The sequence below is a fragment of the Choloepus didactylus genome, chromosome 6 (genome assembly GCF_015220235.1).
Source record: "Choloepus didactylus isolate mChoDid1 chromosome 6, mChoDid1.pri, whole genome shotgun sequence".
NCBI lineage: Eukaryota > Metazoa > Chordata > Mammalia > Pilosa > Megalonychidae > Choloepus > Choloepus didactylus.
The window spans coordinates 89549723-89567610 of NC_051312.1; the positions used below are offsets into that span (position 1 = coordinate 89549723).

At 42.9% G+C, this 17888-nt stretch overlaps 1 protein-coding gene and 2 non-coding genes across 3 annotated transcripts; all 3 read left to right on the top strand.

Annotated features, from left to right (window-relative positions):
* Positions 1–5347: 5347 nt before the first annotated feature.
* On the top strand, positions 5348–10379 carry RPS3 (ribosomal protein S3). The gene is made up of 7 exons (XM_037840714.1): positions 5348–5411; positions 6567–6697; positions 6896–6989; positions 7503–7597; positions 9007–9194; positions 9611–9807; positions 10285–10379. Exons 1-6 carry the CDS (start codon positions 5382–5384, stop codon positions 9802–9804), a joined length of 732 nt encoding a protein of 243 aa, XP_037696642.1. The 5' UTR covers positions 5348–5381; the 3' UTR covers positions 9805–9807; positions 10285–10379.
* On the top strand, positions 6267–6415 carry LOC119538909. Its single transcript, XR_005217692.1, has one exon. It is a non-coding gene; the product is annotated as a small nucleolar RNA SNORD15 (small nucleolar RNA).
* LOC119538907 lies at positions 9357–9502 on the top strand. Its single transcript, XR_005217691.1, has one exon. It is a non-coding gene; the product is annotated as a small nucleolar RNA SNORD15 (small nucleolar RNA).
* Positions 10380–17888: the final 7509 nt, after the last annotated feature.

The window sequence follows — 17888 nt, forward strand, 5'->3', positions numbered from 1 at the left end:
GGTCAAGCTGACTTCACAGCTCCCCACCACCCCTCCTCCAACTGCGTGGTCCACACACTCAGCACCCTTCATGCACAGCGCCAACATCCTGCCGGAGCTCTGCCTTGTGGTGTCCTTGTTGGTGTGACTTTGTAGGTCCACATCTACTCATCACTGTGTTTCTTGCTGCCTAACAATGGATCTGGAAACATATTCCCAACATGTTTATACTGTTGAGCCAGAACAATGGAATTCTAGGGTCAATATTATTTCCTTCCTTATACTTTTCAGTATTTTTTTATGAATGTCTGTTATTTTTTGAATTAAAAAAAAACAACCTGTTTTCATAATGGGAGGATAAATTCTTTTACTCCCAAAAGATATGCCCCACCAGTCTCACAGACATCTGAGTTTCTTTTGAGCCTCAGCTCAAGGCTTGGGGCTCTGTGATGTCTTTTCCAATACTGTGTCCTTCCTGCATCCCAGAAAACTGGTGGTCCCCCCATTATCTCACTTCTTTATTTATCTGTCTCTCTGCCCCCACCCCCAGCTCTGAGCTCCTGGAGGGCAGGGGCTGAGTCCCAGAGGCTCCAGTGATAATAGCTAATGCTAACTGAGCACTTACTATGTGTCAGGTGCTTTTCTAAACACCCTTAGGAGGTGCTCTAGTGGAGAGGGATGGGCTCTCTCTCTGAAGCCAGCACAGCCAGGTTTCCCCCCAGGATTGGCCCATCCCTGGTTCTTTGGTTGAGTCTTAGATGAAGTTGTTTGTTGGGGGTCCTTGTAAGAAAAAATATAAATCTATAAGCATGCAGCTCAGCTAGATGCTCACCCCATGAGAGGCCCTCAAGGAAGTTAAGAACCAGACTGGCGGGAGAACAGAAGAGCTCTGTCTTCCCATCCTCACTGAGAGCCACGCACTCCTGGAGCAGTGGGACAGGCACACTCACCCTCACTCATGCGATTTAAATCCTCTCTCCTTTTTTTCCCCAAGCCCCTCTATTTAGAGTCAAGTAAGTTAAATGTCTTCTTTGAGATTCCATTGTATTGTTCTCAAAAACTATGGGCTGTATTCCTTAACCAGGGCAAAATCCCCTTTGATTTTTAGGAATTTCAGGAAAAGTAACTTGTGGCACTCACGGGGCTGAGGGTACAGCCCGAGTGTGGCCACAGAGCCAGACATGTTCTCAGACACCCAGCCCTCTCATGCCAGTTCCGAGGACACTTCTGGACATCACGGGCTACATAGACACAATCTTGTTTACGTTTTGGATACCCCGTGTTCTGGTTTGCTAAAGCTGCTGAAATGCAGCTTGAAATGAATTGCCTTTACAATGGGGGTTTATTAGTTCACAAATTTACAGTTCTAAGGCCATGAAAATGCCCAAATTAAGGCATCAAGAGGTAGATACCGTCTCTGAGGAAAAGGCGGATGGCGTCGGAAAACCTCTGTCAGCTGGGAAGACACGTGGTTGTGTCTGCTGGTTCTTTGCTCTCAGATTGCGTTGCTTTCAGCTTCTGATTCCAGTGGCTTTCTCCTTAAGCATCTAGGAGTCCTCTCTTAACTTCTCCAGGGCAAACTCGAGGCTTCATCTCTTAGCTTAGCATCTCCAAGCATCTGGGTCTGTGTCAGATCTGCGCTCCCCCTCTCTCTCTGAGCTCTCTTAAGGACTCCAGTAAACTAATTAATACCCACCTTGAATGGGTGGGGTCATATCTCCATGGAAATAATCTAATCAAAAGGTCCCACGCACAATTGGAAGGGTCACATCTCCATGGAAACAACCTAAATAAAAGGTCCCACCCACAGTAAGTCTGCACCCACAAGACTGGATTAAAATAACATGGCTTTTCTGGGGTACTTAATGGATTCAAACCAGCACACCCCAGGAGGGTGTAAGTCACCTCTCCCAGTCCCAGCTCCTAACTAAAATTCACTTTATTGTGACTGCTATTATTTTTGCCATTATTTTAAATTCATGTCATGCTTATTTTCTTATAATAACCTTTGAGAAAACTAAAGGCATTATGAGAGAGACAAAGGCTTCTCTCACAGGCCTTCTCCCGGGGCCAGAGGACAGCACCCCGGTAGGCGTCATCCTGGTGTTGCTGAGGAAGGGGACAGACAGGCCACCACCAATCCTCAAGAGGTGGCTTCGCCTCAGAGAGCTGATCCTCAGTTTTCAGTCTCAAAATGTGGTTTTGTCACCATTATTACATAGAACTTTGAATAGGAAGTGAGATCTGGTAGGTTTGTACAGCTTAGTATGAAATCTTGATACATCCCAAAGTAATCTGGGCAGAGAATAAGAATGTATTTGCAGGACCCCCCCTAAGGAACTGGGGAAAATGGGGAAATGTTGGACTTTCCCACCTGGGTTATTACTGATATTCTCACAAACATTGAGGACTAACAATTTAGCAGGCCGAGCCCTCAACTCTGGGACTTGCCCTTATGAAGCTTGTTACTGCAAAGGAGAGGCTGAGCCTACTTATAATTGTGGCTAAGAGTCTCCCCCAGAGAACCTCTGTTGCTCAGATGTGGCCTCTCTCCCTAAGCCAACCCAACAAGTGAACTCACTGCCCTCCCTCCTACGTGGGACATGGCCCCCCGGGGTGTAAATCTCCCTGGCAACACGGGATATGACTCCTGGGGCTGAATCTGGACCCGGCATCATGGGATTGAGAACATCTTCTTGACCAAAAGGGGGAAGAGAAATGAAGCAAAATAAAGTTTCAGTGGCTAAGAGATTTCCAATGGAGTTGAGAGGTCACTCTGGAGGACATTCTTATGTACTATATAGATATCCATTTTTAGTTTTTTGTGTATTGGAATAGCCAGAAGTAAATACTTGAAACTGTCGAACTGCAACCCAGTAGCCTTGATTTTTGAAGACAACTGTATAACTATGTAGCTTACATGGTGTGACCATGTGATTGTGAAACCTTATGGCTCACATTCCCTTTATCCAGTGTATGGACAGATGAGTAGAAAAATGGGGACAAAAATTAAATGAAAAATAGGGTGGGATGATGGGGATGGAATGCTTTGTGCGTTCTTTTTTCCTTTAATTTTTATTCTTATTTTTATTTTATTTATTTATTTTTTTGAGTAAGGAAAATGTTTAAAAATTGTGGTGATGAATGCACAACTATATGATGGTACCATGAACAACTGATTGCACACTGTGGGTGATTGTATGATATGTGAATATATCTCAATAGAACTGAATTTTAAAAAAAAATTTGGCTTTGTGAGCATCCCAGATAAAATAGGACACTTGCAAAGAAATTCATACGAATAGTGCTGCCAGAGACTGATCTAACAACCAGAATCCATGCATTGATTTGTTTGCTCATCAAACTTTTACTGACATTGGGCCTGAGACAAGCCAAGACCTAGGCTCTGGATATGATGGTGAACAAGACAGGCTTAGTCCCAGCCTTCAGAGAGCTCACAGTCTAGTGGTAGAAACACATAAACAGCCCGTTCCAGCTTGGGGTCATTAGTACTACCTACAGAATGTTATGGGAGCTACTAGGAGAGGCACAACCCTAGAGGAAGTGACATATTTAAGATAGGGCTGGGGGAGGGAAAGAGCCAATATCAAGTATGATCATAAGAAAGGCACGGGATGCTCTCAAAGGAGCAGAACTAACTTGAACCAGATCACAGAGGGGAGGTTGGCCTTAAGCAGGAAGAGGATCATTTTCCTTAGCTGGGAGGGGAAGAGGGAAAGACATACAGGGATGCATACAATTATAGGTTAGATGGAGTCAGTTCTTGACTGTACGTCATATTTGGGGGGATGGGGATTAGGAGAGAGGGTGACTCCTGAGAATGAGGGGGAGGTTCGGGGGTTCGGTATTTGACAAAGATTATAATAGGCATTGTGGGAAGATAAGAGTGAAATCTGAATGAAGTGGCTCACCTGGCAGGACTAAGACACCAGTTGAGGTGGGCATCTGTGACTTTATTCTGACCGCAGCATGGAAGGTCATATGCTGTCCTGCACTCCCACATCCTCAGTGAAGTCACAGAGAAGTCAGACAGTTGAATTCACCAGGTGGAGGCTTCACCAGCCTGGCACCACTGAATGAACAGACCATGGAACTGGATGAGGGGGGAGTAAAGAGCAGAGGAAGACGACAGATGGAGGGAAAACCTGTTCCTGGGTCCCTCATCTTGGTGAGCATCATCACCAAGCATCCAGCACAGAAGCAGAAAACGGGGCATCATTCTCAATTACCCCCTTGACCTCATGCCTATGCCCAATTCATCAGGTCCACAGCCTCTCTCTCTAGTTCATCACTTCTTTCCATCATCTGTGGTCTCTCCGCTAAGTTTGCACAGAACTCTGTTTATTCCATGCTTAAAAGACAGGTCACTTTGCATCAGATTTATTTTAGTGCTGGGGTTAAAAACTCAAATGGTCACTGGCACCAGACAGAAGGTGCCAGGTCACACTGGAAAGCCCTCCGCCTTCTAACAAGGAAGGAAAGTCCTGCCCTGAGGAAATGTTGTGGGCTAGATCTTTCTACATTTTTAAGAAAAACTTAAATTGTTTTATAGAGAAATTTCCTGATTTTTAAATGCTAGCAAACTACTCAACTGTTGCTGAATTATTTAGGAGCGAAGTATACTGATGACTGCAACTTACTTTGAAATACATCAAAAGATGCATCAGTTGGATAGACAGATCAACATTTTCAACTTTTCTGTATGCTTGAAAATTTTCAAAATAAAATAGAGGAGGAAATAAAGATTGTAAAAAACAAAAACAAAAAAACAAACAACTGTAAGGACCAAAAAAGTGGAGCTGAATTGAGCTCGCACCCCTAGTTTGTTGGGCTTTACCAAAGTGAGGTAGTTGTAAATAAGTTAATACATACAGAGGTTAAAGACCAGTGCCTAGGACACTTAATAAATATTAGCAATTATTATTATAATTAAAAACGAAAGAAATGGACACACATTGGATGAGCTGGGGGCGCCTAAATGAATTTCACTACCAGCTTTCAGCAGATTTTCATTACAATGTAGAACTGTGAGTGTGGGGACAAGGGTTGCAGAGCTTTTTAAACTCCTCTTTGCAGCCTGAGCTTATATCTGTAATTTCCTTCTCTGGGCCTCACGTGGCTCATTTTTAAACTATGAGAAGGGGACTCTAAGCTTCACTGCAGTCCTGGACTGCTGATTAATTTGCCTCCTTCCTTGTTTCTGCTTATAGGGGTTTTCATTACTCTTCTCGCTCCCTTGACGCCTTTAAGCAAAAACTACATTTCCCATTAGCGCCCGGAGGCATCCACGTCGCGCAGTTCTTTGTCGTCGCGCCGTGCCCTTTATACGTACTTCCGCTCACGAACCATTTCCTTTTCGTTCGGCGGCGCGCGACGGCAAGATGGCGGTGCAGATTTCCAAGAAGAGGAAGGTGAGACGATGGGGCTCGGGCCCAGGGAATTGCGACGCCGCGCGGGTCTGGGGCTTCTCAGTGTGCCATTGCGTGGTCCGCAGCACCGTGCCCTGCCCCGAGGAGTGGCTTGGGACGTCAGAGGCCGCGGATGGCGGTGGATTGAGTGCGGGGCCCGACCAATGGGGCAAGGGGGAATGGAGAGATGGACAGATTTTTGCCGGTGCCAGGCGGCGTGCAGAGATGAGCACGGGGCTCCCTTCCTGCCCTGGAAAAGGCGCTGGTGAGCATTTCTTAGTCAACAAAATAGAATTTCTAAATATATGGTATTTGGTATTTTGAGGGCGTTAGCAGTTCCCTCGGATCTTTGGGAAGAGGAGGTGGCACTGTATTTCTGCCTTCTCACCGGTCGCGTCTGGGTGCAGCCTTTTGCCCCGAAAGACTTCAGAAGGCTGCTGACAGTTTCTTGCTCCATCTAGGACCCAGGGAAACGTGTCATGGGCCAACGGAGGGAGGGGGCGCAGGGACGACGCTTCTTCGGGTTTAACTTCTCATCTCTGATGGGAGAGAACTGTATAAAGTTCTTTTGCTTTAGAAATAGTTTGCCTTTCTGTAAACATACGCTGATGTTAAAGTTAAAAATACTTGGATTTGCTAGCTTTGTTAACAGTTAAAATACAAGTTAAGAAAAGCCAAGAGCACATGGTTGGATTTCTTCTGATATGTCAAGTTGTGACTGCAAATGAGTGTTTATAATTTTAGTCCACTGTTTCTTTCCTAAGTTATAAGCATAGTGAATGATCCTGCTTTGCTGAATGACTGAGGTGTGAATGTGTTTAATTTTGCATATATAAATATAAATGATAGTCTAAAACCCTTCAATGAAGAGATGATGACGAGTCTGACTGGAGGTGTTACCTTTGTCCAGGTGACCTACTCTGTGCTACGTTCTGTGGCACGGTTTTTAAGGTCCTTGGATCGAAGTAACTTCCAAAAGATGACCTAGAGGCATTTGTCTGAGAAGGGTTGCTACATTCTTGTTGGAATAAAGATAATGGAATGATTGGGGATAATTTGTTGGTCTTGAATTTTGAAGGTTGTTTTGGCTAAAATACTAAACCAGGTTCCGTTGTGCAGGGAAAAATGCCCTAATTTTGAACTTTGTTCTTTGGTTAGTTTGTCGCTGATGGCATCTTCAAAGCTGAACTGAATGAATTTCTCACTCGGGAGCTAGCTGAAGATGGCTATTCTGGAGTTGAGGTTCGAGTTACACCAACAAGGACAGAAATCATTATTCTGGCCACCAGGTAAAAACTCAGCTATAATTGTATGTATCCTAAAATGCTTTACTCTTGGAACTTATGGGACAACCAGTGAATTTGGCCTTAATGAAGGTAATTGTTTTTTAAAAGCTGCATTTTTAATCTAGATCTAATTCTTGTCATCCAGAACTTATACTTGCATTTATGAGAGTTGTGAGTTACCCCCGTTTCCCACCCTCCTAGGACCCAGAATGTTCTCGGTGAGAAAGGCCGGCGGATCCGAGAATTGACCGCTGTAGTTCAGAAGAGGTTTGGATTCCCTGAGGGCAGTGTAGAGGTGAGTGTTCCTGAGTTATGCCAGATGACTGTGGGCTTGGAAATGGCGTATTGGGAGGGGTACTTCTAAAAACCATTATCCTGAACATTCTGTTTATTCATGATCTGAATGAGTATGCAGATGGGTTGGTATTTTGTTGAAGTTCTCTTAATATGCTTGGGGTCTTAATTTCACAGGATTATTCTGCTAATTTCTGGTGGTTAAGGATATTGCTTTCAACTCAGGTACAGTAATGATACAACTGATGTGTCAACTATTCCCATCAGTCTCCTTGGTGTGGCTGTAGAAAGAGCCAACTGGGAGGGCAATGAGAAATGGTTTCAGCTTGTTACTGTGTGCTGTGTGGGGTAGTAGAAGTACTTTAGTTCTTGTAGGATACCACCGTAATACATATGATATAGAAAAGTTGCTTGTTTGATAAGAAAGGGAAATGGTATGAATGTGCTGACTTATAATTGAAAATAATGGTGCTGGTAACAAGTTTAAGGATGTATCTTGTTTCCTTCTTGAAAGCTTTATGCTGAAAAGGTGGCCACGAGAGGTCTCTGTGCCATTGCCCAGGCAGAGTCTCTGCGTTACAAACTCCTAGGAGGGCTTGCTGTGCGGAGGTAAGTGTCCTGAGACTTTTAATGTGTAGATTAGAGTATGGTGTGTGTCTGCTATTTTGTTAAATCAGCAGATAAACATGTTAAGTGGCAGGCCCTGCTAATCTCTGAGGGTTGTAACAATAAAATGATACTAACCCTAGCCCTCACTGAACTGGTATGCTAGCAAGAAAGACTAGTAAAAAAGCAAACACAATAAAGGGTGGACAGTGCTGTCATAATGGAGAAGTATTTTGGGTACTTTGGGAGTAGAAAAAAAATAAAACTCCAGAAGGATAAGAGGGTTAGGCTTCCTGAATGGTCTGTAGAAAGAGCAGTGTAAGGAGTAGGCAGTAAAAGCCCATTATTGGATGTGTACTATATATGTGGAAGTACTTTGGCACTTGTGGGATACCACAAAATTCAGAAGTTAGAAGTCATTCAGATCCATTTATGTGCTAGGTTTTGTGGGGACTGTAAAGTCCTGATGTGAGAACTTAAAATCTAGTGTCTTATCTCTCTAGGTAGTAGTGTGAAGAGAGGAGTGGTGAATGTATAAAAAACATGGAGAGGGGAGGTTGATCCTCAAACTGGGCCATGGTAAGATCTCAGTAAAAAGTTCAGTTTGTTAGTATTAATGAAGTGATTTGAATGCCATGCCTGGATGTTTGTAATGTTATTCAGTACTTAATGCCGAGCCCCGGGAGGTTTTTCAGCAGAGGAGTGAGGCGTGCACTTTCTGAAGTGATGATGAATAGTAGGGAAAGCTCTAGGCAAGGACTTGTAGAAGAGACTGCCTACCTGATTTGAATGCCAGTTCCACTACTTAAAAGAACAGTGGTCCTCAAAAGTTTGGTCCCTGGATCAGCATCACTATCATCACCTGGGAGCTTGTTAGAAATAAAGATCTTTGGTGACAACTCAGACCCCCTGAATCAGAAACTGGGGGAATGGCCCAGCACATGCTGAAGTTTGAAATTCTGAGACTTGAGCACGTTACTGGACTTCTGACCCTTGAATGCCTTATCTTTAAATGGGTGGTCATACCACCTTTCCTAAGGTATACATGAGGAGTCAGTGAGGTAATGTGAAAGCTAGAGTGTGGTGGAAGGTTTACTACGTGCTCCTTTACCTCCACTGTTGAGAGGGGCAGCTAGCTCTCCTGGGGTGTAAACTAATAAATGAGTTGGGGGATCATATTTAAAGGGTAGAAGGAGCTTGGCATTTGTTTCCTAAAGAATTAGCCTAAGATCGGGTGTGATGGGAATGGAAGAGAATTGCCTTCTTGGACTAGACTGGTAAAATTTACTAGCAAGGGAACATTGAAAAAGACAATGCAGACTAATGATAATGAGTCTTGTTTTTCTTAACTTGGTAGGACACAGGGTTGATAAATTTGTTAATAACATATATGGCTCTCTCCTCTTCCAAAGGGCCTGCTATGGTGTGCTGCGGTTCATCATGGAGAGTGGGGCCAAAGGCTGCGAGGTTGTAGTGTCTGGGAAACTCCGAGGACAGAGGGCTAAATCCATGAAGTTTGTGGATGGCCTGATGATCCACAGTGGGGACCCCGTTAACTACTATGTTGATACCGCTGTGCGCCATGTGCTGCTCAGACAGGGTGAGCACCTGGGATTGCATGGGGCAAAGGGCATTAGCAGTTAGATGTGTGTTCTTTGCACATCTCAGTGTCTGGGGAATTCATTTTGGGTGTAGTGGGGCATGTTTATAATCCTTGAGTTAAGAATTGCTGGGATCAGTCAAGTCTGAGAGTTGGTTTGCCCTTCCGTGATGACACGATGACGAGTCAGAAAGGTCACTTCCTGCTCTTGGTCCTTATCGGTGCCACGTTCTGTGGTGCTGTGCATGGATTCCATTTGCAAAAGGGTCCTGTTCATTGATTGATTTAGAGGCATTTGTCTGAGAAGGGACTAGACTCTAGGGTGCTTGGGTGGTCTATTCTTTTCCTTCTGTACTGTTATGGGGGGGGGGCATGGCTGGGAAACACTGTTGGGTCCTAATTGTGGTATCCTCTAGGTGTGCTGGGCATCAAAGTGAAGATCATGCTGCCCTGGGACCCAAGTGGTAAGATTGGTCCTAAGAAGCCACTGCCTGACCACGTGAGCATCGTGGAACCTAAAGATGAGATCCTGCCCACCACTCCCATCTCAGAACAAAAGGGTGGGAAGCCAGAGCCACCTGCCATGCCCCAGCCAGTCCCTACTGCATAAACGGTATGTCTGCAGGGGCAGGATAGGGTGCCGTTCCTCTGCCTCCCTGCTCTTTAATTTTTGGTATCTCACACTTGGTAAATAAAAATTGGGCTAGATACTTGAGAGAACCATAGGATGGTGCCAGGGGCCCATTTAACCCAGGATCCTGTTGGGAGGGGTGTTTCCCTTTGGGTCCTACCTTTGCTACTATCCTTCAAATAGAATTTTCCTCTATTGTCCTCCCTTACTTGCTCAGAATTTTCAAGGGCCCACTTCTCTTGCTAATATTTATTCTGTCCTTCAGCTCCCTTATAAAACAATACCAAGCCTATCCTGTGCCCAACACTTCTGTTTTTTTGTTGTTGTTTAGGTATTCTGTGTGTATGTTATTAGTCTTCATGAAAACCCTAACTAGGAGTGTATACCCATTTGATAAATGAAGGAACCTGGTACTGGGGTGAAGTTTTTCTTACAATGTTATGCTTTATTTGATTTCAGGGTTTCCTTGGCATTTGGATCTGGAGCCTCAATGTTGCTTTGTAAAGACCTTTAATAAAACTCTTTTAAAAGGCACATGGCCTGATTTGACTGTATGTCCAGTGTTCAGAATCTGAAAGTCATGTTGGTCCATAGGAGCTTGTCTTTCCTTGCTTGGTGCTTAGGGTCGCCTAGCTTAAGATGTTTCTGTGCTTTCTAAAGCCTTCTTGGTTTGCAAAGCTAACCAGAGAAGTAACTGGGGCAGTAAGTCTGGTGACAGTGAAGTCTGATTGCTTGCAGCACAGCACCTTCATTAACTGACCTGTAGTTCAGGGTTATAGGATCAGAAATGGGGTGTACATATGTAAGTGGAGTCATAGTATTTGTCTGTCTGTGTCTGGCTCATTTCACGCAACATGAAGTCTTCAAGGTTCCATCCATGTTGTAGCTTGTACCAGACCATTTCTTTTTATAGCAGAATGATATTCCATTGTGTATGTTTGTTTATCCATTCATATGTTGGTAGACACTTGGGTTGTTTCTGCCTTGTGGGTATTGTGAATAATGCTGTGAATATTGGTGTACAAATGAGATATTGTTAGGATGACTTTTGATGATTAAGGAAATGCATATTGCATGTAGAAAATAAATCCTGGCCATTATATTTCGGGTAATACCACGTTCTAAGTGTTGCATATTACATATATTCTTATGTAATCCTCAACATCTCTAAAGTGTAAAGAGAAATTGCTTGTGTCACTGAAGTATCAAAAGCATTTTTAAAAGTATAAAGAGCATTTAAGTTGTCTACAGCTTTACCTATCATGATAATGTTTTGAAGTGTTTTCTACCTATGTCTTCATTTTACATAATTGGGTTCTGTTAGTTTTACTCATGAAACCAGTGAAGTACAAGCTGGCATGGAAATTCTACAGGATTGATGATAAACTAGATTCTGATTTTTCACAAAGAGGGGATTTCACCTTCCTGGTGACAGCTGTCATGGGCCTGGAAGGCCAAATCAAATAAATGTACAACTGGTGGTGGCCTGGTTGTCCTAGTGGTGATCTCTCCTTCCACAGAGACCACCTAGTGAGTGTTCTTTTGGTTTACTTGTTACAAGAATAGGTACTGTGTACATCATATTTGTAAAGTTAACAGCACATAGTAAGGGCCATATATTTGAATTATGTTGAGCTCACTGACAAAGGTATTTGTCTGTCCTTGATGAAAGGGCCTTTGTATTGACATTTTAATCCCATCTCATTTTTATCAATGTTATTGCAGTTGAGAATGGGTCCTATTTTTCTTAAATTCCTTCCTAACCACTGGCACAGCTAATTTGTTAATGAAACATTTACTGTGTTCCAGTATCATGGGTAGGAAACTAGAGCCTAGGTTTGTCTGAATAAAACTACATTACCTCCTAGACATTATAGTCTTGTGTACTTTTAAAATTTAAGTGGGGAAGGAGACTTTATAGAGTATTTGTTGCTTGATCATATATGGCTTTGCTCTCAGAGCCAGGGCTGAACCCCATAGGGCACCTGCTCCCTAAAGGAGTGGTTCCCTGAACACAGCTGCTGTTAGAGATGGGGGGAGACTTCCTATCTTCTGGGACCCAATTCCCTCAGGGCATTGTGGCTCTTGGTGAAGCAGTCAGCCATTGCAAGTTCCTTCAGCAACAGCATCCAGCCTCACATAGGGCACCAGGCACAGCCAGAGATGTCGAGCAGCTTGCGGTCTGTGAAAGTAGATGGAAATTCTGCAGTAGTGATCATGGTCCCACCCTTGTGATGTAAAATGCCTAGGTTGTCCAAAGCCAGTCTACAGTCCCCTTGAAGGAAAATGCTGAATGAAGATTCCCAGAGCTCATCATTCCTCTAGGGACTTTCTACCTGCTATTTCCTCTACACCCATGTGACTTGACTCCAATAAAATTCAGTTGAATTTGGCCTCTGTGAATCCTTTCCTTATCTGCCCACTTCCTCTGCTCCTGTTGCCAGTTGAGATTGGCTAGAGGGACAAGGCTGAAGGTCAGGGGATCACACAAAAGCTCCAGAGCCATATTTTTTGCTTTTGCTCCACCCATCTTTTTCTTAAGATTTCAGATATAAAATAGGTCTGATAACTGATAAGGATGGTAATATATGTATTTTTATGCTAATATCTGAAAATCCTTTTCCCGAGTACCATATTTGCCCCAAATAATGTTTTTTTTTAATTTAATCTTCATTTTATTGAGATATATTCACATACCATGCAGTCATACAAAACAAATCGTACATTTGATTGTTCACAGTACCATTACATAGTTGTACATTCATCACCCAAATCAATCCCTGACACCTTCATTAGCACACACACAAAAATAACAAGAATAATAATTAAAGTGAAAAAGAGCAATTGAAGTAAAAAAGAACACTGGGTACCTTTGTCTGTTTGTTTGTTTGTTTCCTTCCCCTATTTTTCTACTCATCCATCCATAAACTAGACAAAGTGGAGTGTGGTCCTTATGGCTTTCCCAATCCCATTGTCACCCCTCATAAGCTACACCTTTATACAATTGTCTTCGAGATTCATGGGTTCTGGATTGTAGTTTGATAGTTTCAGGTATCCACCACCAGCTACCCCAATTCTTTAGAACCTAAAAAGGGTTGTCTAAAGTGTGCGTTAGAGTGCCCACCAGAGTGACCTCTCGGCTCCTTTTGGAATCTCTCTGCTACTGAAGCTTATTTCATTTCCTTTCACATCCCTCTTTTGGTCAAGAAGATGGAGAACTGAACTCTTAAGTACCATATTTGCCCCAAATAATGTTTTAAAACAAAAAATGGAGGCTAGAAGGAGGCCTCTTGAGCAGATACTGTCCATAGCAAATTAGGGATTTTATCTGCAGGCAAAAGGAGATACTGAAGTAAGCATCATAGAAGTTTATTAGGATATCAGGGAACATGGTCAAGTTATGTCTGAGGAACAGACCAGTTCAGGCTGTCACCACAGACTCAGCCATTCAATTGCCTCACTCCACTTAAGGTATAAAGTTTCAGGTGTGAGCATCTGATTGGCCAAGCCAAGTGGCTGTGACCCAGCTGCTGGGGGAGTGAGGAGAAAGATGACTAGTCCCTCTGGCTTCCACAGTGGAAGTGGGGTCAACTCTCCAGCCACCATCACTCCCCAACAGGCAAGGTATTGGTGCAGGGTACCCAAAACTATGAAATTGCCCTTGGAACCCACTGGTGAAAATACAGCTATTAGCAACATGGAGGCAAGTGCCGAAGCCTTTCATGGATGTTACATCAGGCACTGAAGAGTTAGGTTCTGGTCATTTGGGATTCCTGGCAGCTGGTAACCCAGAGAAATATCAAACATCCATAGAAATATCAAACAGGAGCTGGGAGCTGCTTCACTGACCAGCCTGCCCATCAAGCACCAAGAGAACACATGCTGGAAATGTGAGAACTTGAGCATAGGCCCAGAGGGAAAGCAAGGATTGGGGACCAAAACAGACTGCACTGTCAGTGCAGAGAGCCAGGAAAAGCACAGAAATGTGGGGGTCAGAGGACAGTGGGTAAAGGGTTGGTTTGAGGGTCGTCCCCCCAGACAGAATCTGAACTTGGAAACCTCCACTCGTTGCAAAGACTGCTGCATTCTGCACTCCCCTGCTATGATCTCACACTCCCAAAGGGTGGTTGGGGGGGGCGGTCCAAGAAATCATCCATAAACCCCAGCTCACCTCCAGGTGGTCAGTCCTCTGCCCTTTTATCTGGGCAATGAGGTAAAGGCTATGAGGGTATCAGGGCCTGGTAATGGTGGTGGTTATGGTGTTATTTATCTAATGTATTAGCAGACGATTTGAATTCAAAACCAGCTCCACAACTTAGCAATAACTGTGGGCACATCTAAAAACATCTCCATGCCTTTGTTTTGTCACCTGCAGGTAGAGTTCTTACCCACAGCAAGTACTCAGTAAATGCTAGCTCGTGTTATTACTACTTAAGCATACTCTCTAAGGACATCATTAATGGCTAGTTTTGTAGTAATCCATCTTTCCTATCTTAACTGAGGGGCATGCTTTCTGCTTCTGCCAAGAGGTGGGCATATCTGGGCAGGGATTAATATCCCCATTTTACAGGTGATGAAGTTGACCTTTTTACTGTGCCATCTTCCATCTAGTGATTGTTTCTGAGCTCTGAAATTGCTACGGAGAAATAACAGCTGTTGTAGGTCCTACCAGCAACAGAGCAGGAAAGCATTTTCAAATTTAAGGACTGTTTATATTACTATTTCTTCCTCAGGGATGTCATGTTTTGATATTATTTTATCTACTAAACAAACCATTTCCTTATTTGTTGTGAAGGCTACATTTACAACTTATAAGCAGTTGACCATGGTGAGAAGATAGCAAAATAATAATAGCTGTATTGAACTGAGCCTGCTGTAAGCATCTCATTTAATCTTCCTACCATCCCTGAAATGGACAGATGCCGTAACTAACCCCATTTTATAGTGATTTTAATTAGCCCACACAGTACATTGTGGGGAATGGGATTTCTTGTACGCATAAAAAAATATTCAGACTATCTTAAGGATTCCCACTTCTGATTTTGAGAATAAGTAATGTGAGACTCTAGGATGGGAATGACTTACCTGATCCTAAATCCTCATTTTTACATATAAGAAAATGGGGCTCTGGTAGCTCTGAAATTCAAATGAAACCAGGCTTCTGCTGCTCAGTCCTGCATTGTCCTAGCGGCTCAGCCTGACCAGGTGCAGCTGGGCCTCTGTCCACTGAGCAGCAAGTATTGCTGTGAGGTGGCCTCGCTGGCCGACCCTCCACTTCTCACGACCATCCTCCACTGGCAGCCCTTTGTGTGGTGAGCCAGAGGAGCTGGAGCTGTTCAATTAAGAATGTTTTTGCTTCTTAGAGGGAGGGGAAGGCAGGACATGGGCACAGTAATAGGAACCCTTTCCCGTGGGGAGCAGTCTTACCCTCAATATACCAGGAAAAATAGTCATCATCCTTTACTGTCTGGGTCTGATAGACCACCCCCACCCCCATTTTATATTTTAAGTCATTTTATAAATAATTTAGAGATGTAAGACTGAAGGAATAGTGAAAAAAAAATTTATAAAATTTTAAAACAATTTTTAAAATTTTAACAAGAATTCAAAAACATTACAACTCTGCACATATACTTAAAAACCATGGAATTGTACTCTTTAGATGGGTGAATTGTTTGTGGATTTTATCTCAGTAAAGCTGTTATATAATGTTTTTATATTTTAAATTTATATATATTAAACAGAATTCAAACATAGCAAACAATTCCATATTTCCCCAGTCTTGAAGGTGTGCAAACATAAACAATGCCCTTTGAATGCTGAACGCAACAATATACTTATCAGGTAAAATGTATCCATCATGCACCTATTAACTCCAAATATGTCTCTTAATAGGTTCTAGCTTATTGTTTCAGCTATTATAATTATTATTTTGGCACTTGCATTGTCAAAATGCAATAATTCTGAAAACTGATGGCTCAATTTTGTTGAAAGGATGGTTATTTTCTTTGCTCCATAATTACAAAATATTTTCATTTTTAGATTTATAAACACTAATTAGAATGACCTGTTTCCTTCCAGTCAGCTTTGTAAACATGCTTACCTTTTGCATGTCTCCATTTATAAACTGTATCAAGTAAATTTTAGTGCACAGGCATCATAAAAATGGAGTAATGCCACAGCACAGGCTGGCCCAGGTTCTTGTTGCAAAATATTGCATGATGAATGTCCTGTTGGATGACTTAACATGGATGAAAATACTATATTTCCTTTTTGTCTTTAGAAATACATTGTTCGCTCCCCAATTCTCAAGTTTGAGAAAATTCATCTAAGGATATTGTCATCTGAAGACTCATAGTCTGAGACTGCGTAGATGACCAATTTCAGCAGCATCTTTAGAGACTAGACTGTTCATTTTCTCATTTGTCTAGTGTGAAATGTCCTGTCAGTTTTCTTTTTTGTCATGAGTAGAAAATGAAAAATCTTGAGGTTTCAACCATTGTCTTCGGTTTTCTTTTATACGTCTTGAAAGATGATGCAATACTTTGGGAAACACAAAAAGAAATCTGAAGGATATTGTAACAGTGATGGTTTATTTCACTATTGTATTTCCTTCTAGGCAGTTCTGTCATTCTTCCATTTTCTTATATAGTTGGGAATAACTGATGAGTAATGTGAAATAATATTTAGGATGAAAAGATAGCAAGAATTTGAAGATATAGGAAAAATAAGACTATCAAAATTCGATAATCTATCTTATAAAAAATCCAAAGATCCATATGGATCTTTGTGAGATCATTCTTAGTTTTATTCAATTTTTTAAGAAAATAAGTAAAAATTTCTCTTTGTCCTATGGAAGACCACTAAGAAAGATAATAGTCATAAAATAAATAATAGTCATAAAATATCAGTCGTTTCAAATAGTTTAGAGCTACTCAAAAAAGAAGTTCAAAAACTAAATTTGGGTCCAGTGGATCCTGATACACCACGAGTTAACTATGTCCTCAGCTGGGGAGAGGCTGGAAAACGGGTGGCTGAGGCATCAGTGCTCAGGATTGTGGTCTGGTTTCCCTCTGGACTGTGACAGTCCCATTCAGGTCAAAAGAGCAGTTGATTAGGAGCCAGGGAGCCCCTCCATATTTGGTCTCACATTCTGACCAGTAGTTTTGGGAGATTAAAACACAAGTGGCATCACCTTTTGCATGTGTTCCTGTGGGCCTCATCAGGGACCTGAAACCATGGCTCCCCTTACTGGATTGGAGGTCCCTAAGGGCAGGGACAAAATCGCCCCCATTATGTTGGGATTTCCTGTGCTGGAGATGATGGTATCTCCTCCTTTTACACAACTCCTGTGTTGCACTCAACATTGTTTTATCAAATTAGCATTCTCAGATAAGTAGAGCCTGGGTGAGGCAGCATGGAGAGAGCAGGCTTTGGAGAAAAATGGACCCGAGTTTGAACCCTCCCTAGCCAGGTGAACTTGGATGAGTCACCACGTAGCTCTGAGTCTCTTATTACCTCATTTGTAAAGTGGTCAATAGTACCTACCTCACAGGTATTGGATAGAAATTCAGGAAATTTAGTATATTCAGTAGTGCCTTGTGCTGGGCACTGGGAGACAGATGAAAAACAGACATCTTTCCTGCCTCAAAAGGCAAATGCTGGGTGTGTCAAGGAAGACTAGAGACATGACATATAAAGGCCTGGTGATAGAAGAGGGGCAGCAGAGAAGGAAGGGGCACAGAAGAGAGTGGTCAACTCTGGAGGGGGTTTGGGTGGGGAGAGGTGTCAGGGCTGCCCAGACAAAGCAGGAAATGACACATGCACAAAGGAGCTTGGTGCCTTGGGGAATGGTCAGCTCAGGGATACAGTGGCAGCAGGGAAGGGTTGCAGGAGATGGAGCACTCTGCCTGGCACACAGGAAGTGCCCAGCCTGGATGAGATGCCTATTTCCTCTGGGAGAGCTTGCTCTGGATTTGCCTCCATCTTTCCCAGTTGGGCTTTTGCTGGTGAGGCAGCCTCTAGGCTTTGTCCTGGAGGTTAACAGTGGGGTGTGGGCAGGC

Bases quoted from the DNA above. Each gene is read 5' to 3' on its own strand.
- RPS3 (XM_037840714.1), top strand. From the start codon at position 5,382: ATGGCGGTGCAGATTTCCAAGAAGAGGAAG. The intron at 6,698-6,895 runs GTAAAAACTCAG...CCACCCTCCTAG, and splicing joins ATCATTATTCTGGCCACCAG to GACCCAGAATGTTCTCGGTG. The intron at 9,195-9,610 runs GTGAGCACCTGG...GGTATCCTCTAG, and splicing joins CCATGTGCTGCTCAGACAGG to GTGTGCTGGGCATCAAAGTG.